Below are 22909 nucleotides of genomic sequence, written 5' to 3'. Positions count from 1 at the left end.
TTCTGAGGATGCCGCCGGCGTGGCGTGCACCGTTGATTCGCCCTTTTGCTTCTGTAGAATGGGCCCCGCGAGGAGGATGCCTCTACACCGCGTTTTCGTTCTTCTCCCCCTTTGTAGCACCGGATGAAAAGGCAACCGGTGTCTCGGTTTCGCGTGCTGAGCGTGGGGTAGAATGTACGGCCTCGCCGGAGCAGTGGAAGGCGACGGCGCATTCACTGAGGACATAGAGGGAAGCGAAACAGATCTAGTGTGCGCGACAGACGACGAAGAGGACCTTGAGCGAGGCCTGCTTTTCCGTCCAGAGTCTTTGCATGCAGCGCCTCGCAGCCCGCCCCCGAGTAAGTTCCACGAAAAAAACGCGACAGAGCAACCGCGTGCAGTCTTGCGGGCACAGGAATCGGGGAACAGGCGTGTCGAGACACCTAAAGTCTCCAGCAGCCTTCTGGCTTTTTGTATGAGTGTTCGTCGCCTAGAGACCTTTACAAAGCCCATGGCGTGTGCGTTATCCGCTCGGCGATGAGAGACGGCCCGTTTCTCTGGGTAGGTTTTCCGGTCGTTGCTGAGTTCTCGTCCCGTCGGGGTGTCTTTGCCGCGGTCGACGTTCCACTTCCGCTTTGGACACATTCCCTTGCTTCTTCCCTTTCCACCCAGCAAAGGAGCACCACGGCGAACCTGACGACCTGGACGAGGAGGAGGAAGACGAAGAAGAGCCTGGTCTTCTTATGGTTACGCTCCTCCTGTTGATCTTACCTGCGTTTCTCTTCTATCCCTTTGTGTAAGGACAACACTGCCCGTGACGCAGCCGAATCCGTCGACGCCCCTTGGTTTCTAGCCCCTTTTCTGGCCCAGCCCTATGGCCAGTTTCCTCTTTTATTCTGCGGCAGTCCCTCGCTGAGCATCACCTCTACTGCCGCGCGCGGAAGGAATGGCAGTCCAGCAGCAAGTCCGAACCAGCCCTTACGCTCCCAACGTCGCCTGGATAAAGTGTGACAAGGCGGGATGCATCTTCGTTCCCGGCATCACAGTTCCACCTTTCGTCGAGCGCCCATCGCGCCAAACGGAGCTCGTCTTTCGCTTTCTTTCCTTTTCAGACTTCCCCGCCTTCCTGAGGACAGACAAGCTGCGACGGGTTGGACAGTCGGTTTGCTGCTAACCGCGACACTCGGCACTTTGATCCCAGTCGCTTTCAGCGACCCTGGAATGTGCGTCTGTCAAAGCCTTGAGGAAGTCGTCCGCTAGTGTAGATGGAACTTGCCTTTAAAAACGGTCAAATAGCGTTTGAATGCTATAAGACGATCTCTAACTTAAGGCCTCTACGTGTGTGTGTGTCTGAGCAGGGAAGCAAGCACACTTCCACAGCTCACCCACACCGATTCCGCAGTTGCCTGACGTTCTTTCTCTCCTCGAGAACTAAACTTATTGATACAAAACTCTTCTCCTAACAATTACAGCATCTTCAAAATCATATCCACAAACCTTTCCATAGTAAATCAAATTATTTCCTGTTGATCGGTGGGGAAACACCGAGGCATGCAGCCGCGCGTCGACCTCTGACTACCTCAAACCCTACGCGTATTGACATCCAGGAGGCGCTAAATTGATATCTATTTGTCTTTCTGGTGGTGTCGTTTCTCATTTTCCTGCTTGTCCCTTTGCTCCCAGCATTCCCCGAGAACCTTGTCCAACGGATCTTCCTCGCGGAACGGACCGTAGGTCTTTTCTCTGTTTTCTGTCAGACATCCCGCCGCCAAATCCCCACCAGACACATCGAAGAAAACCGTTTTTGCCGCGGGGCTTTGTTTTTCAGCATCGCCCAGTGCGGGTCTGGGAGCCGGGAGACAGATGTGCGTGAATCCCAGCATTCGCCCCTTCATGCATGCACAAAAGTGCCTGTGGAAACTGGACCCACATGGACTTCCCGAATGCCACGGACATGCAAATGGTCTCTACGGGCGTCTCCGTTTTCCTGCAGGAGTAAAGTATATCACGATCAACGGCGTCAGTGTCCCCCAGAAGTGGTGCAGTAAGGCTAAATGAAAAGACGCGTGATTTCTGGCCCTTCAGAACCCGCCCTTTTCTCTAGGTAGACGGCGAGCGACTTTCAAGGCTCGCCTCGCGTTTGCTGGAGTCAAACGTCCCGGCCCCTGCCTGAGTCGTGGTTTCGATCGTGTAGGCACAGCAGCGTCGCAGTAGCCGCTGTCCCGGGGCGCCGTAAAAGAGTCTCTGCGTTAGTAGAGGAGCAACGGGAATCCCAAACACCTTTTTTAGCAGCGCAGGCGCCCGAAAAGACAAGGCCACCCCACAGAGAGCGAAGCAGCGCGCCTAGCGACCTGTTGCTCTAGAGATCTTGAACAACGTCTCTGTGCGTTTTTTCTTGTCTTTTCCTTTCCAGCAACGTGCTATTTGTACAGACCTCCTCGCTCGAAGCACTGCTCCGTCTGCAACAACTGCGTTCGGCGGTTTGACCACCATTGTCCTTGGTACGCTTGCGAAGTCTTCTGTGGAAAACAGTCGCCCTCGCTCTTCCTCCTGCGCTGGTGTCTTGTGCCGGCTTGGGTGACTTCTAGACGCACGCAGCAAGCGGACAGGACGGAAGTGAGAGAAAACGCATTTTCCCTCTCTTTTCGACTGCCACACTCCTGGCTGCTCCGGACCGTGGAGGTGGTTGGGTGTATGGCGGCGGGGCGCGCGGCGCGAGACTTTTGCGGAGGAAGGTTCTCGCCTCGCGCTCGTCCACGCGTAGCCTCTCTTTCTGCGTTCTCTCGCTGATGTGGCTTTGCTCTCCCTTGTCGGTCTGAGGCAGCTGCGTTCGCACGCAGCGCCTAACGAGATGAGACCCGCTGTGAGAGGCGAGTCCTCAGGGAGCATCGTCAGGCGTCTCGCTCACATCGCGCCACGTTTTCGAGGGACATGCAACACGGGCATTACCTTCGCGAGACGGCCGTGGAGAGACCGAAGCTATGGACCAGCAGCAGCGACAACGCGTCGGTCTTCGCGAGTAACCTGAGGCCTCGTGGTTCTCGCACTTGGTCACTTTCGGTTCGTATCTGCGTCTCGGGGTTTTTCTGCAGGGTGTCGAACTGCGTCGGCGAACGGAACTATCGCATTTTTTTCTTCTTCCTCGTCTTCTGCGCCCTCTACTGTCTCTCGGCCGTCGTCGGCGTTGGCGTCGCCTTCCATGTGCGGTGAAGCATCACACGTGATACACCACGGCGTGCATCCGCGCCTCCAGGAAACCTCTAAAATATGTCGAACCCGAAAGAGGTGTACCTAATGGGCAGCAGAGACGACTCCACATGCATATTTAGATGCGTCGACAAAGGCGTGAAAATGCTGTGTACGATTGATTAGGACGGAAAGGCAACGCCAGAGCAGATATGTAAAAGTGAACGATATGAAACGCGAACAGGCTTCTCCTGTGTTTTTGCCGCTGTGATGATGCGGCCTGATCTGTCGTGCGGTCGCAAGCTTGGTGACGGGCCATGAGATGCTTGAGGGGTGCATTGAGGGTTTTCTAGCGCAGAGACTTATCCCCTTTTTACCTTTTTTTGTGCTCGGCGCGATGCATTTTTTGCAGACGCAAATTCACAGTCGAGGTCCTGCGAGCCTCGCGTCGGTTTGGAAGACCGTGAAGGGATGCCCTCATCTGTAAGCGAATGGTTGTTCCGTTTTTTTCCGTGTTTGGTTTTGCTACGCTATTCTGGTGACCCCTCTTCGCTTCGCATCGACTGGAGCCTCTCTCGATTCCGCTGCGCCCTGTCGGTGTGCGAATCCATGTCTTTGCTCCTCCTTTGTCGTCGTTGTTCGTCGCGCATCCGCGCTTGCGACCCGCGTTTCGTTTCCGCTTCTCTCTGCAACGCGAGAGTCGTCCTGGTTCCCTGCGCTTTTTCTTCTCTCGCTCGTTTTCGTTCCTGTTTCGCTCTCCGGAAGCTGCGAACCGCGATGCAACCGTCCGTCTCCTTTTTCTGCAGCGCGGTTCTCTTTCTTTACGGCGTGTGCTGCTCCATCCCGGTCTTCCATCTCTTGTTCTTCGACATCTATTTGATTGCAAACAACCGCACAACAAACGAAGAGGCCTTACAACTCTTCACCAAGAAAAATCCGTATTCTCACGGTGAGCCCGCCCGCAAAACGGAAGATAGAAACCGCGGGAAACGTGACGGGGAAAGGGAAGAACGAGCAGAAGAGAAACGACGCAGAAGGGTAGGGCGGACGGGGCAACCGAGAGTGGTAAGGAAAACAGCGGAAATCGAAAGAAAGTGCGACAGGTTGGAGACGAAGAATATCGTGCCTGGAGGGGACGCGAGCAGAAATGAAAGGCGAGGAAGAAACAGAGTAGACTCGGCGACCGCCGACGCCGAATTCTCGAGCAATCGAGGGACACGAAGACCGAGAGAAGAAAGCACGAAATGCATCTGCGAGAGTCAGACAGAATGTCCGATGGCCTCGACGCATTCCTGTCTCGAGTTGTTGTCCCTGAGGCTCCCGGAAATGTGGAGACATTCGCTGATATTTCCAGATCCTGGCGTTCGACTTACTTCTCCATTTCCTCTCGCAGGCTGTCTCTATAACGTCCGTCAATTCATGTGCCACCGAGTCGGGCCTAGGTAGGTCACGAAACGACGTCTCAAAGAACCGCGCTTGTCCTTTTTCTCGACTACATTCATGGACTTTCTCTCTCTGCAATTTGTAGAGCGATTCCGCTGCGGTAGCGGAACGGTTCTACACCCCCGCAGATTTCCCAAATCCTCCCGGTTGCGGTTGACTTTCTCCACCTAGGGGCGTTCGCTTCATCCGGGCTTCTTTTGAGCTCCTCGGGACATCTGATATAAACCGAAGATACACATTCTGCATATACATAGATACACAGTTGTTTATAGATGTACTGACTCTAGTCGGTGCCAGGATTGAACACAGTAATCAGTTCATATGCAGGCGTCTGTAAGCTTATACAGGACAGGGTCCGTGTGTTCCACTGTTTGGTCTGTGTCTTGGTGTGCTGTGGTTGGGTATATCTGTTTACGGATTACTGTGAATTGGAGAACCTTTAGGACGCCGGCACGTCTTTCCTGCTCGCGTTTTTTCACTGCTTGCGCACTTGCCCTCCTCTCTCGGTTTTTGCTCGCAGCTACGTGGCACAGGCTGGGCGGGCGAAAACGTTCCCAGAGAGGCTTGGTGTCTTGGTCGAGTACTGCAAATGCCCGGGCGTCTTCTTGCTGGCCTCGTCGAGGCGTCGCGGGTCTCATCTCGACAAGCACCACGACTTATCTCATCGGTCGTTCTGAAGTGTCTGCAAGCTTCGAGGGCGACGCAGGGCGTCACGGTTTCTTTTAAGCCGCGTCAGAGCTCTCTCGTGAGTAGAAGGCGACATGGCCTGCGAGATGAGGCGGCCGCCATCCTGTTCGACTGTTGAAGCGAGATACGACACAAACAGGGAGAGGGAACAGTCAGAGGACGACGCATTTTCCTTCGTTTTCGCTGGTGAATGCTAACACTCTGGGGAGGCTCTCTGGCGGGCGTCAGGGGAAACGTCTTTTCAGGTGGCGGTGGACCCGCCAGAGCGTGCGAATGCGCAGTTCTCTCTGTATGCTTTGGCCTCATTCATTTAGCTATCTAAATCCTGCTACTTGTACCGCTCTTCCGACCGGTCTGTACAGATTTCTGGAAAGCATTCTCTCCACTCACCCAGTCTCTCTGGCTGACCACTCTCTATGTGCCTCGCTTTTTTCTTGCTGGTTGTCTTTCAGCGTTTCTTGCCTGCGTGTACACGTACAAAGTTTTTACGTGCATTCATATGTAGATAAAACAGGCCGTCGTCCTGTGGCCCTTACAGGAACTAAGTTTTTACGTGCATTCATATGTAGATAAAACAGGCCGTCGTCCTGTGGCCCTTACAGGAACTTCGCAGGGGACGAGACGCCTCTTGTCTTGTACAGTTTTCTCGTTTTTTGTCTGAATGAAGCATCGGCACACTGGTCTGCGTGGAGCGGTGCATGCCGTTTTGCGTTTTTGTCGACCTCTGGCCGGTTCGCGCGTGGTTTGGAAAACGGGAAGGGCGCGGCAGGAAGAGAAGGGGGCAACGAAAAACGGGACTTTGTACATCTTTCCGGTCCCTTTGTCTCCTGTCTCGGCCTCGGCAGCCGACAAAGATTCTCACAAAAAGCGGGGCGGGATTTTGGGGGGGGGCGACAATCTCAGGTCGCAACCCGTTTACGCATTGCGCGGCTCGGTCTCCGCGGGCGCACGTAGAGTTTCTTGTCAACTTCACAAAAGTGAAGCATAGGGGTTGAGTGTTTCCGGGGGAAACACACGAGGTTGAGAAATGCAGTTTAGGTGCCGTGTATGTTCAGGTCCGTCTCCTGATTTTTTTGTCCCCGGAAAAGCCAAGCACTACCCCAAATTCGAGTCATGGCATGTCGAGAGGCGGTGGCCAGGCATCTGTTCTCTCGTCTGTGGTTTTTTGCAAGGCAGGCTCCGATTTGCCGGTGAAGTTTTTGTCTTTTAACAGGGGGAAACTCCTAACGCAGCCGTCGAGTGGCAGAGAGAGGCGCGTAGGCAGTGGCGTGCGTTTTGAAAACTCGGTACACACAGGCTACTTACAAAAGCGACACGGCATATTTCGTCGGCAGCCTTGGATGACGCATGCTACTTTCCAAAAAGCAAAGAGCACTGCAACCTTTCCAAGTGAAGCGGACGGCTGAACCAAAAGACACTCCGCAGTAACAGCTGCGATGGCGTGTGAACGCTGATGACACACACAACAAATCTAGAAGCTGCCGTGTGGATGCCGATCTACCTTCTCTATCTCTCTCTCGAAGCGAGTGATTCTTTTGCCTTTTTTGCCGCGCAAGGAGAGACGAAAAAATGCTGAGGACACGCGAGTTGTGTGTAACGGAAGTTCACCTAAAAATAATTGTAAGTAGAAGTACAAATTTATACGCATCCAAAAGTGTTGTATTAGTATGTATCAGTGTAAATAGGGGATGGTATATCCAAGTGTGTATACGGTTATATATTTTAGAGAGTGTATGAACAGAAGTCTATCAATGGAGGCACAGGGACTACTGAATAAACGGGTTTCCTGTTCGTGCTGCAACTCGGTTCCACTCCAAGTTTTGTTGGTTTCGTGTTTGAGGGTTCTTATCCATTCTGGTTCGGGCCTGTCCAAAGCAGGATGAGGGCCCGAACAACGTCTGCCGATATGGTCAGACATCAGATGAAAAGAAGCGATTTATTCCTTCGTTTCAGCCCGAGACGCTGGGAATACATACCTCAGCCATCTGCCCACGTATACATATGACTGTAATGCGTATAAACATATATGCACGCCAAACTGAGAATATATATATATATATATATATATATACATATATACGTACACAACTGCATGCAGCTGTGGTGCAGTGGAACATGAGATCGACACAGAAGCGAGCAGTAAACAGGCGGTCCGTATCGCCGGTGACAAGCAAGAGATGTCACACAAGAAACCCGAGAAAACAAATCCAGCTGGAAGGCGAAAGCGAGTACACCGCTAGATACTCGTCCCTTTATCACTGTCCCTGGATATCAGGCGAGCAAGCGCGTGTATGCGCCCTCGAGGGCTCCGGAGGAAACGAGGAAGTGCCGCAACGAAGCCTGCGAGAAATGGAACACAGGGGTAAAGCATGCAGATGAGACGACAGCGGTAGAGAACAGGAAATAGGGAAGAAAGAAGTGACGAGAGGAAACGTGGAAACGTAGGCACAGCCAGGAAGAACAAAGAGCGAGAACAGAGGACGGACGAAGAGAGAGGTAAAGGGAGAGAACCTGGCCCACGAACACAAGAGCGGAAGCGCGTTCTGAACTGACGTTTGGCATCCTCACGAAAACTCGAGAGAGAGCACACGTCAAGCTACAGTCCGACATTAAAAAACCCCCGCGTCTCTCTGGTGCAACTCGTTTCCGTTTCGGTGTGCTTGGCGCCGTCCTTTTCTCGCTCTCCTCTTACCATGGATTTGAATTGGCAGAAAACCGTCGAGGCTTCCTCTTCGTCCTCTGCATCCCTCTCTCCGTCCATGGCAACCTCGCCCTGTCTGTCGCTCTGCCGCCCCTCGAAGTCGCTGCCGAGGCCCGTCTCGCTCTTTTTCGTCTCGGGTGGTCGCCTCTCTCGGCTTATATACGGGGCCAACACGCCCGCAAGCACCGGGAGAGAGAGAAAGGGGAATACCTTGAGGAGCGTGGTGTCGAGCATTCTTTTCCGAGAAACGAGGATTTTGTCGTCGGAGTCGTTGTCGAGCGCAGCCGACCGGAAAAACCATTTCGTCCATACAGAGACATTGCCCGCTGGCAACCGGCCGAGCGGCGCATACAGGCCTAGAGGTTCCGGGAGATACCGCGCCAACCTGTCCTGGAGAAGAGAACGAGAAACAGAAGATGCAGAAGGCGTCGAAGCTCAGAGAAAAGCAAGAGCGACACGAATGCAGAGAGCCGGACGAGAAACAGCAAGAGCAGGCGACAACGAGGAGACAGGCCAGGCCACATGGAGGAGAGGCGAGGAATCGCGGCAAAGACGGGGAGAAACTTCAAGCACAAAGAAGAGCGGTGAGAAAAGAGAAAGTGTCAGAAGAGACATACCCAGAAAAAGAGACAAGCATATAGAGCTTGGAGCACGAGATCGACCGATGCACGCACACACATGAGACATGCAAACGAAAAAAAAGTCAAGCATATAGAGCTTGGAGCACGAGATCGACCGATGCACGCACACACATGAGACATGCAAACGAAAAAAAAAGACAAGCATATAGAGCTTGGAGCACGGGATCGACCGATGCACACACACACACACAGATGAGACATGCAAACGAAGGTAAGACGTGCCGCAAGAGAACAAGGAAGGCGGAGAGAACCGATAGCCATTTCCTTCTCGAACTCCCAGTCTCGGTTTCGCTTCTCAGTTTCTGGCCCCGACACTTTTCTCGCATGCCTCTCGGTCCTCTTCTCACTTGGAGTGTTTGAAGGAAAGCGTGGTTTTCCACAGAGAGGAGGCGGAAGGCGAGAGTCGATCCGTCGGCGGCTTCGCCCAACTGAGAAAACGAAACGCGAAGAAGGTGTCGCCTCACGCGAAAGAGAGCGAACGCGAGGAACCGTCTCGAAGCGAGCGCGCCCGCCGCTGGAAGGTGTATCAAGTCGCCCCAAGACAAATGTGGATTTTAAGCGTATCCGCTTTTTAAGGGCCAGAGACCAGAGACGAATCACCAGCGCAAGGAAGAGGTGCACTGAGGCTCACGTCTCTTTGCGTCTGTCGTTCTCCCCTTCGAACCTTCCCTCTCTCTAGGCGCGGGCTGAGCATGCCACCGGCCGGAGACCATTCTTCTTTCTTAGAGTCGCGCACCGCCCTCCTACCCTTGCCTCTTCCTTCCACGTCTCCTGGGCCTCTCTGACTCCGTGCTCGATTTTCGCGTCTCGTGCGCTTTGCCTTTCCAGAAATCCCGACTTACGGAAGCAACTGTCTCCGAATCGACGACGTACTGTTGGAGCTTCACCACACAGCCGGCGGCGCAGCGATCCTCGGCGTCACACTGGAGAATCTGGAGAGTGGAAGAGTGACAAAAGTGCGCGCATGCTCTCAGAAGTACGACGAGGAAGACTTGCCGCGAGAAAGCAACCGCACGAGGCAGATAAAAGGCATACGAAGACACTAGGGCTGAAAATGCGAAAAAAACGCGGCCAAGCCGACAATCGCTCTCACACAGGAAGGAGACATGTGTGGCGAGACGGAAGAGCACAGAAGACAAGCAATGGCTCCTAAAGCAGGAGACGGGAAACGAAAGAAAGCGACGAGGCGAGGGACTGCGAGAAAAAAGGACACACTCCCCCCGATACTGCAGCGCCATCCTCAGATCTGGAAAACTGAAGTGAGACAGGAGAGAAGCACCGACGGTTCGAGTCTCGAAATCAGTTTTCCACGGTGCGCAGGCGTGTTGTGGAGCAAGCCCAAGCTGGACGTACATCCAGCTTTTCAAATCCCGAGGCATTCTTGTCAGCGTTGTAGCAGAACAGTCGCACGTTCCCGTCGATATCCGTTGCCAGCATTCCTGCGAAGTGACAGCGAAAACCTCAAAACTGTTTAGCGTTTCGCAAGGGAACAAAGCTCCCTCTATCTCAACATAAATGCCCCAACACAGATGTTTTTGATATGCCCATGCATGCAAATACAAGAATATAGATATTCATATATTGATCCTCACCGGTGGGTGATCTGGACGGGTCTTGCTTTATCGGTATGCCTTTGAATATATATCGGTAACTACCTCTCTCTATATGCATGCAGATTGATAAATGGGTGTGTAGGTTTGTGTAGATCCACATACCCTCTGCAGGTAAGTAGGATCAGGTACGCAAAAAGCAGTTGGTGACAAGTGTGTATCCCGCCACGCCTCCAGACGCGTGTTTTCACTTGAGTGCAGTTCCCCTCTGTCCGTTTCCGTGCGTCCGTCGGCGTATGACGAACAAGCGCGGCAACCACCGCCTTTCGTTTCTCACCGAGCAGGTTCTCGTAGGCGAGAAAGCTACATGCAGCGACTGGAAAGTTCGACTTTGGAAAGGTGCGCGAAATGCGCGTGACCTTCCGAGAGTCTGCTTCCGCGTGGTACTCCCACCTGCGCCAGGAAACCGAAAACTCTTCTCTTTCTTCTTCATTCCACAAGACGACACACGCTTCTCTCTTTAAGCACCCACGTGGAAAAGCAGGCCTTCTCTTGTTTTCTACACTCCATGAAACAACAGCGTTTCGCAGGCATCGGCTGTGTTTCCTTGGCTTCGCGCCAGCGGGTGTCCCTTCCCTTTTGTCTCCCTCTTCCCCCGCCTGCGAGGTACTACGGAGGCAACAGAGGCCGGGCAAAGAAACGCGACGGCTCTGTTCGTCGCCCTAACGGCGCGTCGCCCGTCTGCGAGGATGCAGCGCTGCCCCGAAAGGCGCCGGCGCTCTGGTGGGAGCTTGCATAGTGACACGCTCAAGGTTTTTGTGCCCGAGTCCGAGATCGGAAGCGAGCGATCTGAAGAGCTGGAGAACAAAACCGAGCTACGCATGCACATGGCACGTTTGTGGGGAGGGGTGGTGTGCCTGGCTTACGCGACGAGATTCAGGCCCTTGAGAGCGTCGGCCAGGAGGAAGAAGTTGCGCAGATTGGCCACAGCAGTGACACAGACAGAGGAATCGCTGAACGCTCCCCGTAAGAATTTGCTGCTCTCCATTTCCTAAAAGAGAACAAAGACAAACAGCAAAAGGCCACACACGAGAACCATGTCCGAACGCGCCAGGAGAGAGTCAACCACAAACGGCAAACGCACGAACGGAAACTGCGACGGGAAACCGCATCAACGAACCTACAACAGTTAGCTACGAGCACAGTATTACCTACAATGATATATATATATACATTCACATAGAGCAATACATGTCTATATATATACACACATGCATATATGTGTGCACGTGACGCAGCCTAGATCGGTTCCGCCTGCGGACACAACCCTTCGGCTTGTGTAGAGACACAAGGGCAACTTTTAAATCCCAAATTCTCCACACAAACACATCTCATCCGGCACATATTGAGATACATGAAGACGTACATAGACATGTAGAGCAGCATCAAGGGGAGATACCTATACAAACCTATATACCCATGCATATACATGAATATATGTAACATGCATATATGTATACAGAACAAGTTAGAACAAGAGCGACGTGATTTCGTAGAAATAGAGTTGGCCATGGGAAGGCCTGGAGATTTGTATCGAAGCGTTCAGAAACACTGTCTCGTGCATGTGGGAGCCGGGGCGTACGTGGACAAAGAGTCGTGGACCAACAGAGTGGACGACGTAACTGCGCTCCGCCGGGGAAGAGAAGAAACTGCCAACGACGGTCACAGGCCCGTTCAGCACGATGTCGGCGAACAACTCAAGGCGCTCTGGAGTCCCGTACTCTGCCTGAAAAAATCCAAACGCGACCGGCAGCATGTACACAACTCTAAAGTCAGCACAGGTATACATATATATATATATATATATACATATGTATGTATATATCTATGTATGTATACCTGTGCAACCGCCTAGGTTGTATATAGATGGTCGTGTATATGCATGGAAGTGGAACGTCGCATATTGCACTTTCCCCGGTCACGGGAGGAATGTGAAATCTTTTTCTCCATGTCGCGTTTCCACCGAGTTTCTGACGGGTCCTGGATGGTTTTGCCGAAAAAAACCAGTTCGCGCAGTTGAACGTCTCGGCCTCTCTCTAGGATTCCTTTGCCCCTCTTGAGCCGCCACTTGCTACGGCGCGACAATCCACACGATTCTGTCCTCCCCTCTCCAGCTATCTGTCTCTGATACCCCCCCCCTCCACCCCCAGTTCGAAGGCCTGACCTGGTCGCCAGGCGTGTCGGCCGAGCGCGGGGGAGAGGCGAGTCTCATGGCCGACTCGGGGAGCTTGAAGAGATAGAGGCGGCCGCTGCATTCAATCGTCTCCGAGAGCGGCACGCCGACACCAGCCGCGAGATGCTCCACGCCGTCCAGGACAACGAACGAGAGGCTCAGGACTTCTTCGCAGGTCCGCAAGGTGTACGAGCTGCAGACATGGCAGAGTCAGAAGCCAAACGTGGAAAGAGAAAGAAAACAGCGAAAAAAACAGACACAGGCAACATGCACCAACGATACACCCCATACGGAGACTGCATGCATGCGGGCCCAAAACAAGGCGCAGATCGAACCTGGAGACCAATCGACCGGCGCGCACTCGGCACACTAACTCGGTAAAGGGATCTCCTGACGTGAACACATCTGATACACACGTGATGACTGCAGGTGATCTCTGCAAGCTGCAAGGCATCCATCACCACACAGCCCTCCACTCATACGTGCACCTATATCTCTTCATCTACATGTACGTTTATGTATATATGTGTATGTGCATGATGCCCCATGATCGGCCGGTGGGCGCTGTCGCGCACTTTTGCGTTCAAGACGGGAGCGGCCGTGGGGATTTGTTTTCGATTTTGTGTTTTCGTGGTTCCGCGTCCTTACCCGATGGGTTTTTGGAGGTCGAATTCGTGGTAGAGGCGAACTTCGTAGAGTTTTCCGAGTTTCCCGGCAGCTTCGACGCGTTTGTCTGTGCATGCGACGAGGTACGGATTCGGGAAGATGTCTTCGTCCTTGCCTTCTTCCGGCCGCGGGAGCTCCTCGGCGCCGCGTTTGCGCCTGCCCTCAAGTTCCAGCTGTTCCTCCTGCAATGCGTTGCGCTCAGCGAGGCACTCCGCGACCATCGGGTCTTCCTCGACTTCGTGCCAGCCCGCGACGGCGAAGAGGCGGCCGCGCGGAGGCGCGGCGGAAGACAGCGACGCGAGAAGCGCGTCGGCGACGTTCGAGGGAAAGGACAGCGTCGCCGACGGGGCCTGCGGCGTCTGAGGCGCATTGACGCGCACGGCGATGGGCCGCGAAGCGAAGGGCGAGACTTGCGTCTGCGCGCTAACCGGATGCAGGTAAGAACTTCCAGCAGAGACACACACGCGGCACGGGCTGAAGTGCACAGGCATCGACAGCGAAGGCCACGGCGACCGCAGCTCGACCTGCGCGGCTGCAGGCGACCGGAGAGATCGGGAAGAAAGGAGATCGAGAGTCGGCGAGAGGAGCAAATCGGACAGCTCCAGGCACGACTCGGCCGTCAGGGCGAAGAAGCTGCACAGAGAGAAGCGCATCCCACAAGGACGGAAAGGACGTGAGGAAGAGGGAGGCGACCGGAAGACAGCGGGAGAGCGTAAGAGGGACGAGAAACGGGCGGCCGAGAGAGAGCACAAAGAGGAGACCAAACGCGAGAGCAAAAGCCGCGCGCGTCCGGATGCGGAAACCGTTTGGAGGAGAAAGGTTACCGATGGGACAAAGCCGCGCGCGCACAACGTGGACACATCGACTGCATGCAGCCGACCACCAGCGGCCACAGAGACCCGAAGGAAGGCGGAGAAAAGCTTGGGGCGCTCACGACGAAGACACACACATCTGCTGGTGTTGAATCCGGAAGCTGCTGACGGGTTAATTGGAGGTCTGCTGGCTTACGTCACCACAGCGGACGCGTTTCTCGTGAGGACTGACAAGCCCAAAGGTACGGGCAACCCCGGCTCTCGGCGCACAGCAGAGAGATTTCGCGAACGAGTGAAGGCGTAGTATCTCCACAGACACATTCGTCTACGCAGGGGCACTGAAATGCTTCCATAAATGTATGTAAAGAGTTTTAAAAGAAAGATGCAGAGAGGGAGAGATGTGGACAACTGGACACATTGATGCGTGAATTTGCCTATCGCGTGAAACAAACACCCAGAGGGATACGCATGTTCTACGCTGCGCTACATCAACATAGATATACATACACATATATACATAAATATATCCATATATATAGATACACACACCTTTACATATATATACATCGATACATATATATATATATATATATATATATATATATATTTAAATGGTGTGAAGATGTAGCAGAGACAGGGGCATGGGACTAACCTTTCTGGAGACGCTTCGTTGTTGAACGGCGCGACCGCAATCACATCCCGTCGTGCGTGCGGGTGAACAAAGAGTTGATTCCGTTCACTGAAAATCCACAGAATTGGTGGGCCTTGACTCTCGTCACTGGTCTCTGCATGCGCCTCTTCGGGCCGCGGCGAGATGAAGCGGCTCGACGGCGGCACAACGAAGGCGCCGCTGCCAGAGCCTCTGACGCCCGCAAAGGGGACAACCGCCCCGGCGGAGAACCGCGGGTGGGGCAGACCCAAGATGGCTCGGCTCGATTCAGTCCCCGCACAAGGGCGGGGAGACGACGGAGACACGGACGGAGACCGGCCCGAGACGGCGGGGATGCGGCTGGGGATCGGGTCTGCGACGTCGTGCACAACGAGGGAAAAGCGAAAGGGGAACTGCGGATGGGCTTCCGGAAACTGCTCGAGGCCTGGCGCGCCCGGCAAAGCGGGATGCATCCAGCGTTTCTTTCCGTCCGAAGTCGCGGGCCAGAGAGAAAAGGCGCGATAGATGAGCACCGGCCTCCCTGAGATGAACACCACGAGGGTGGGCCCTGGATCTGCTGCGTATGCGCCGTCTCCGCCTCGGGGACTCAAGTCGACCAGTTCCGCCGTCAGCACTTCTTCCAGGCAATCCGAGAAGAGCAGCGGCGAGGCCCACAGGCTTCTCCCTCCCCTTTCTGCCTCGGCCTCAGGATCCACACCGCCGCAGTGTCTCTTTGCCGGCCGCCCTCCTCCATATCCGTCCCCTTCTGGTCCCGACCCGACCTGGTTCGCGAACGACTCGCATCCCTCCATCGCCGCCTCGCGCGCAACTGTCTCTTCCTCGCCGCCGCGCTCCTCCTTCACCTGTCGGCTCTCTGGATGCGAGCCTGTCTCCGCCCCAGCCAGCGCCCGGAGGAAGGAAACGCGCTCGCGATGCAGCGAGCTCACAGACCCCTGAGCTCTGTCAGGGCGGGGGTCAGCAGACGGCGACGAGAGAGAGCGCGCTGCGTCTGTGAAGGCCTCGCGAGTTTGGCGAGAGACACAGAGCGCCCTGCCCTCGCTGGCGACGTTCCTCAAGACGGGCGGCACGAGCACCAAGTCTGCGGAGTAGAAGAGAACGGTCATCGAGAAGAGATCGATGATCTGCAGTGCTTGGACGCCTCTCTGCAGGGTCACTGCACACAAGAGAACCATTTTCCCTTGGGAAGCCTCTTCTTCCTTCTTGGCGCAACGCATCCGCGCCGACCCGCATACCAGCTTTTGCTTCGCTTTGTCGTTGAGCTTGTCCTCAGCCTCCTCGGTCTTTGCCCGATGCGCTGCGTCTCTCTCTGGCGGCCTGCCGCCTTCTCCCTCGCCTGCGTTCTCGTCTTTCAGCGCGCCTTCGCATCGACGTGCGACCGCCGACACCCGATACGGGAAGAGCTGGACAGACTTTACGTTCACGTGGCGCAGCGAGGCAGGCAGCGTTTTCGGCGGGATCTGCGGAAGTAGCTGGCGGATGTCCGGGGGCGATGAAAGCGAAGGCGCCGCGGAAGCAAACGACAGATTCGTTCTCTCGCGCTCGTCCAGACCCTCCAAGAGAGCCACCTGCTGTTGCTGATCGCTGTACACCTGCAGGAGTTCCTCGCAGAGTGACGAGGCGACAGGCCGATCCAACCTCCACAGGTGAAACCGAAACTCCGTGTCCAGCACGACAACGAACGGCTCACACACACGCGCTTGGACTGCAGACGCAGCGGAGGTGACGGAGGGCTGGGTGCCGGAACTAGTGGGGTTCTCGGCACCAGCAGGCGCGCTGGAGCACGTTTTTTGCGCATCTGGTCCGGGCTGAAGCCGTTGGGAGGCGCCGCCTGCAGCCCCGGCCTCAGGGGACTGCATGCGCGGCGCGCCGTCGCCCCACGAAGCCGCGGGAAGCGCGCCGACCAGGAGCGACGGCAGCAGACCCGCGACGATTCTCAGCTCGTCGGTCGCCACTTGAAAGACGAGGAGGCCGTCGCACATGGTACCGCACCCGACAGTCGCCTTTGCGAGGCAGAAGGCTGTTTCGCGCGCGGCAGACGGAGACGCGAAGGCGCTTCGGCCGGCCCCGGCTAACCCATACTTGTGCTGGAAGATTTCGAGTTCCCCTTCGTCGGGGGCGCGTTCTTCCTCTCGGAGGAATTTCGGAGCAATCTGACAGACGACAGTTCTGCCGGGGAGGCGCGAGTCTTGCGGATGCGAAGTCACAAGGAGAAACCGGTGTTTCGGACCGCCGCGCGCGGGCTCCCCCCGACTGGGCCGGCAGCGCTGGAGCCCCTCGCGGGCGCCTTCTTCGTCCCAGGCCTGCGAGGAGCGCGAGCGCAGGGGGAAGCCCTCCAGAGACCAGAGTGCTGTCAGTTCAGCCAGCTGATCGCTCGGGCGCAGCGCCGCAGCGAGTTTCGCGACGCTCGGGACGGCGCGCTGGGAGAAGACCAATCGCCCGAACTGCCGCACGCCCAAGGCAGCGAGCCACGTGGTGCTTCCCCACGTGTTGAGGAGAGCCGTGGCAGACTGGAAACACGGCGGCGAGGGCGCGGAGCCGAGCTTCGCCGCCGCAGGAGGCGGGGGCGGAGGGGGGGGAGGCGGGATGCCGTTCTCTGCCGCGGGTTTCAGACCCAGCGCAGGCAGCGCCGCGTAGGTCGGAGGCGCGGCTAGGAGCGCGTCGAAGGAGATGTGCGGGGGAAACTCGGCAAAGTCGCGGACCGAGCCACTGCGGGGCATGCAGAGCAAATCCACGAGGGTGACGTTGAAGGAAGGAAGCAGCGAAGGACTTCCGGCAGCGGGCAAACCCTCGCGCGCTCGCTCCGCCGCCAGAGTCTCCGCCAGCGCATGCTCAACGTCTTGGAGAGGCGACCCCGGCCAGGTCGTCGGCGCAGTCGCCTCTGACGCCAGTCTCTGCGCGGCTTCGCCGTGCATGTGCAGCCACCTGAGGAAACGGACGGGGTTTCTGGGGGCAGTTGCGGCCTCGCGGTTCTGACCGGCGGCGGCCGAAGAGGGTTCCGTCGAGATGCCGTTCGCCAGCGCCTCCGACGGGCCCGAAGCAGGAAGAGAGATGGAACTCGTCCCCCCGCAAGTGTCGCCTTCGTCGAGTCGCCACCGCTCGCTTTCCTCCTCGAGGCGCAGGATCAGCGCCTGCTGGCGAGCGCGTTGAATGACGCCGCCGGCGTCGATTTCCAACAGCTCTTTGCCGTCCACCGTGAAAAGCTGGCGGCCTGTCTCCTCTTCGCCGTCGATGTCGACACGGCCTTCGCCCGGCGGCCTGCGAGCGGGCGCTCCCAGCAGCGTCCAGCCTGCCCCGACGGAGAAGCCCCGCGTCTCCACTTGCGGCTCCACACCCTCAGATTTCCACACCACCCGCCCCGCGCTGTCATCAAACCGGCGCAGATAGAGAGAGAAGGGCGAGACGCGAGACGGCGGGCGAGTCGCCTCCAGGCTCGTCGGCAGGAAGAGAAGAAGCGCGAGGCCCGAGGCCGCCTGCGAGCAGCCACCGAGGGCGACCGCGAAGCCTGGAGACGAAGGCGACGAAGAAGAGGAAGGAGGGTTGGACTCGAGACAAGTGAGAGGCGAGAGACACGCAGAGGGAAGCGAACAGGACGCAACCGTCTGCGATGGAAAGACGTCCAGAACGGCAGGAGAAAAGGCAGCGGAAGACGGGAAACTCGGCGAAGAAGGCAACGAGACCAGAGGAAAACTCCAAAAGATATCTGTCACTCCTGCGCTCGGAGTGGGAGACACCTGGCCAAGACACAGACAGAAAGAACGCGCAGCACCGGTGAGATGTCCCTTTAGTCGTGGGAAATGCGGCTCGCCTGCCTAGACGAGACAAAACGCGTCGTGTGTACCCTGTCCGGACGAACCCCGCAGAATACTTGAAGCCCAAGGACAAAACCCCCCAAGCCTCTGCATGTTCGCATGACACACGACAAGCTCCTACACCGATGTCTACGGGTGAAACGTCGGAGTCACAGCGGTCCAGGACAGGGATACGCAACCGAGAAGACGGCAAAGAGAAACGAGAAGCGGGAGAGAAGGGAGATAAAATGGAACGAAACAAGGCAGAGCAGCCGTCGCTCAGGGATCCAAAGACCCAGATCGTAACCGCCTGCAGGAGCTGTGAACTCATATCCGATTCCTTAGAGTATGGCTCTGCCACATGTACAGCTCTCGGTCACCCTTGTTTGAATTCTACACATCAGGAACATCATGCAACAGTGTACGGATGCAGACCTGGATATCGCCACACCCGCGATACCTATCCCCTACACAGCATCACATCTACAGACTTGCAAGCATACAGACATATACATCCATATGCGTATACATATATACATATATATACACATATATACATATATATATATATATATATATATATAGAGAGAGAGAGAGAGAGAGGGCGTGTGTTGGCGACGCGTTGTATAGGTAGGCATGGGTCCGTTCAGGCTCGCACCCTTGTGCGTGTGTCCACTTACGAAATGGGCGAGGAGAAGTCGGCCGCTGTTCTTGAGGACGAAGAGACAACAGTTCTCGCCGACGAGGTGGGAGACGGACCCTCCGAGGTCTGCTTGGATCTCGCTCTGGTCAAAAATGACGGTGGGAAGCGCCGCCAGTTCTGACCGTTGCAGGCCTGCGCTGTTCACCACCTGCGTGAGGCCGCCATCTCTGCCGGCTCCACGCCGAACGGCCTTGAGGTATAGGTCTTCTTCTCTGATGGCCTCGCCCTCGTCGTCTTCGAAGCTCCGCTCGAGGGTTCGCAGTGCGCTGCCTTCTGCGCCCTCCTCTGTCTCCAGATCCTCCGGGAAAAGAAGGCCCTTGCGGGGGGCACGTGTGGGGTCGGCGCCCCGCGCCATCGACGCCGCCGCCGCCGCGCCCGACAGGGACGAGGCCGCGTCCCCGCCTTCTCGAGTCCTCAGGACGCTCACTGTGTCGGGGGAGATGCACAGCAGGTCGCCGCCGAGCGACGCCGGGAGGGGCAGAAGCGAAAAGGTGTCGGGAAGAATACCCTGAATCTGGGGGAACAGGCAGACTCAGCGCACCAATCGTGAATGTCTACCATACTTAAATGGATGAGAGCGAGGGTCTGTGCGCGACGGCGCGCCGAGGGGAAAAAAGGGGAAGGAGGGCCAACGAGAGGAGACGGGCAAAAGCCAGACGGTGCCTGCAAGTCACGCCTAGGCACCACGCGCCACACTGAGGCCGGCGCGAACGAGAAGCAGGAGAGAGAAGGAGGGGTAGGAAGGAAGGAGAGAACAGGAGAAGAGAAGAGGCAAGCAACAAAGCCGAGGAGAAAAGGGACGGCTCGAAAAAGGCGAGCAGAGGACGGGGGAAGGCATCGAAATCAAGCTTCCGAGGAAACGGTGGGCAGGGGAATCGAATGCATGTCGCTTACTTTTCGCATGACCTGGAATTCCCTGAGTTCCGGAATGAGGGCCAGAACGACGACAACGAGCTCTTTCTCGCCTCGCCGGTTGCCTCGGTTGAGCTCGCCGAAAATTCCACCCAACTCCAGGGCTCCAACTTCCATGAGCAAGGCGAGCGTCGGCAGCATTCGCCCCGCCACCTTCTTCATCTCGACAATTCGCCCTGCCGACAGCTCGCCCACTGAGGCTTGGGCGCAGCCTCCCTCGCTTTCCGCAGGAGGCGCAGGCCGCCGCACGCCCAAGAGCGCCGCCTGTCTCCCGCGAGACGCAGCGTGGAGAGGAGCTGTGGAAGCGTGGGACGGCGCCTTCGAAGCCGAGGCAGAACAGACCGTCGCAGGGAGGTCTTCGAGGAGCGAGATATGCCAGCAGCTTCGGACGCAGGCGCCGCTGACCAGGATCCGATGGTCGCCCCAGAGCCAGTCGGGCGCGGCTTGAGCGCCGACTGCCGCCGTCCCTGCGAGGCCTTCTGTCTCCTCGCGCGGTCGCGGGGCGGCAGGCCCCACGCCGGGGCCATACGGGCCCGCCGAAGCCCCAACGGGCTCCGCCAGCCCCTCGACGCCACTCGCGCCCAGAGGCTCTTGCGAGAGTGTGTGCGCGGCCGGTCCAAAGGGCGCGAGGGGAGACGGCGCGTAAGGCGAGAACGAGAACGCGGCATCTGCAGGGTACACGGGCGGCGGTCCTGCTTCCGCCAGAGGGCCTCGCGACCATGGAGACGCCTCCGCGGCGTGGGTGGGGGGGGAAAGAGGCGAAGAGCAAAGCGGCGATTGGGCAGACGCGTGCGAGAGAGCGCGAGACGCGAGGTCAGCGTCAAACACCCCGGAGGCATCCAAACTGCCTGCGGAACCCTGCCACGTGTCCCGATTCTCTGCATCCAATGCCTCTGGCTTCGCCCCTGAGTCCGTGCGAGCCGTCACCGCCTCCTGGGGGCTGCCGGCCTCCTCGCTACCCTGTGCGTGCGCCTCGCCTTGTAGCCCTTGCAAGTCCTTCACATGTCGCCCGCAGGCAGCCTCGCGAGCCCCCGAGGGTGGATGCGTCGAGGCGTGACGACGGGGTCCGACTTCATCTGAGGAGGCTACCCCACAGGCCGACGACTGCATGTGGCAAGGCGGCAGCACGAGCTCGAGAACGACGAGGTGAATAGGATCGATGGAGACGACCACGAGACTCTCGCCACTTCCGCTTTTCGAGGTCTCGTCTCTCTCTTCTTTCCCGATGGTGTCTCGATCGGAAAAAACACAGACATGCGTCCACAGCTTCGCCCAATCGAGGGGCATCTGCGACAGCTGAATCAGGCCATGTTCTTCTTTCTCGTGCACTCTGTCTCGCCCCGCAGCGCTCCCTTCTGGCACCGTCCAAGCGTCCACTCCAAACGCTCGAGGGCCCCCCGGGAGGTCCTCGTCTCCCTGCTCGTCGCCTCCAGCACCGGCTCGGCCCTCCTCGCTGTCGCCTCGCCGCGTGGCGCGGCCGCGCTGATCGCGAGGCAGATAGAGGTCGACGTAAAGCTGGGAAACGGCTGCGGCGAGCGGCGCAAGACATCGCTGGAAAGAGTGAAGGGTCGACGTGCGAATGCAGTTGAAGAACGGATCGTAGACACAGGTAGCCAGTTGGTAGTTGGGGAAGACGAGGAGAAGCGAGCAGCAAGGCCCAGAGGTGGCAGAGGACGGCAAGGTCGCGTCTGAGGCGGCCGGCGCGGACAGAGCAAGAGACGAAGCGGGGTGAGGGCCCGTTTCGCGCGCGTGGGCGGCCTGGGGCCTTCCCGCTTCGCCAGCATTTGCGTCTGAGGCGAGTGTGCCGGAACACGTCGCAGGCGGAGGAAGGAGACTGGGAGGCGAGGGGAACGGAGAGAAGAGAGGGTAGACCGAAGAGGAGGCAGGCAGGAAGGGTGAGAAGGGACTGACGCCAAGAGATCCTGGTTCTCCACCTGCATGCAGGTGGGCACCCTTGCAGGCGGCCGAGGCGCCAGGAATGACGGAAATGGCGAGGGGAACTGCAGCGAGAGGCGTTGAGCACCGAAGGGAGAGGACGGGGCCAGGTGTCGCCTTCTCAGAGCTCGCGTGGATGCCTCCAAGTTGGCCACGCGAAGACGCAACAGACTCCGAAAGAAGACCCGATTCAGCTGGGTACGCGCCGCTTGCCGAGGTCTCGGATCGGTTGCTCGGCAGGCGGCTTTCCGACGGGAAGTGAATGTCGTAGACATCGAGAGAAGACGGCCGGGTAACGACGAGACTTGGCAGAGACGAAACAAACGGACAAAGTAGAACGTGCTCGACGCGGTCTGCCTTGCGCAGCTCGTCGAACAAGCTGAAGAGGCGAGACGCGGACTGCTCCATCGCGTCGACCGAAGGAATCAGGGGCGGCCGTGGCGCACGAAGAGCACACAGAGAGTGAATGTCGGAGCTTGCAGAAAGCGTCCTCAAGACAAGGCCCAGACGCCCCGTTCCCACATGGCCTTCCGAAGGGGAAATGCGGAGGGAAAGAAGAGACGGAGGGTCTGTGCAGAGAGGGCGAGGAAGTTCGAGAACCGCTGGCGACCTACGAGTGAGCGGATCTCGAGCCGCAGGCGAGCACGGAAACGCGGAGCGCAGTCGCGCGACACCTTTCGCTTGGAGGATGAACGGAAACTTTGAGGAAAGAGGAAATCCAAGAAGTTCTAAACACACAATCCGGGGTGGGACTGTGCGGAAAACGGTTCCTCCGACGGCAACCTTTCTACGACTCCGCAGACACACGGACCGTCCCAAAATGGGAACCCGCGAAAAGTCGGTGAAAGGAGCAGTCACGTGGCTCTTGTCGAATGTAACCGCACATTCCAGAATAGATCACGAGGGCAGACTTCCACGCGGAACTTCCCTTCTCCTGTTCACTCTCAGATGTGTCGGCTGTGAGGGGCCCAGGGCGGGTTTTCTCGCCCGCCGAGTGCAGGAA

The 22909-nt window shown here is 57.2% G+C and overlaps 2 protein-coding genes across 2 annotated transcripts; one reads left to right on the top strand and one right to left on the bottom strand.

Annotated features, from left to right (window-relative positions):
* Positions 1-172: 172 nt before the first annotated feature.
* Positions 173-5285, top strand: NCLIV_068450 (YLR246Wp-like protein, related; the record flags this gene model as incomplete). The annotated part of the gene is made up of 11 exons (XM_003886397.1): positions 173-338; positions 652-775; positions 1092-1202; positions 1663-1709; positions 1808-2023; positions 2393-2480; positions 3072-3180; positions 3578-3648; positions 3972-4114; positions 4559-4607; positions 5129-5285. The coding sequence occupies 11 exons, from the start codon at positions 173-175 to the stop codon at positions 5283-5285; spliced, it is 1281 nt and encodes a 426-aa protein (XP_003886446.1).
* Positions 5286-7566: 2281 nt separating this feature from the next.
* NCLIV_068440 (conserved hypothetical protein) lies at positions 7567-22314 on the bottom strand (the record flags this gene model as incomplete). The annotated part of the gene is made up of 13 exons (XM_003886396.1): positions 7567-7635; positions 7988-8386; positions 8985-9065; positions 9480-9569; positions 9991-10076; positions 10525-10640; positions 11114-11238; positions 11830-11973; positions 12412-12613; positions 13069-13719; positions 14551-18299; positions 19037-19573; positions 19954-22314. The coding sequence occupies 13 exons, from the start codon at positions 22312-22314 to the stop codon at positions 7567-7569; spliced, it is 8610 nt and encodes a 2869-aa protein (XP_003886445.1).
* Positions 22315-22909: the final 595 nt, after the last annotated feature.

This window comes from Neospora caninum, chromosome XII (assembly GCF_000208865.1).
Source record: "Neospora caninum Liverpool complete genome, chromosome XII".
Taxonomy (NCBI): domain Eukaryota; phylum Apicomplexa; class Conoidasida; order Eucoccidiorida; family Sarcocystidae; genus Neospora; species Neospora caninum.
Note: the sequence above shows the minus strand (reverse complement) of the source record. Positions and strands in the feature narration are given on the sequence as shown.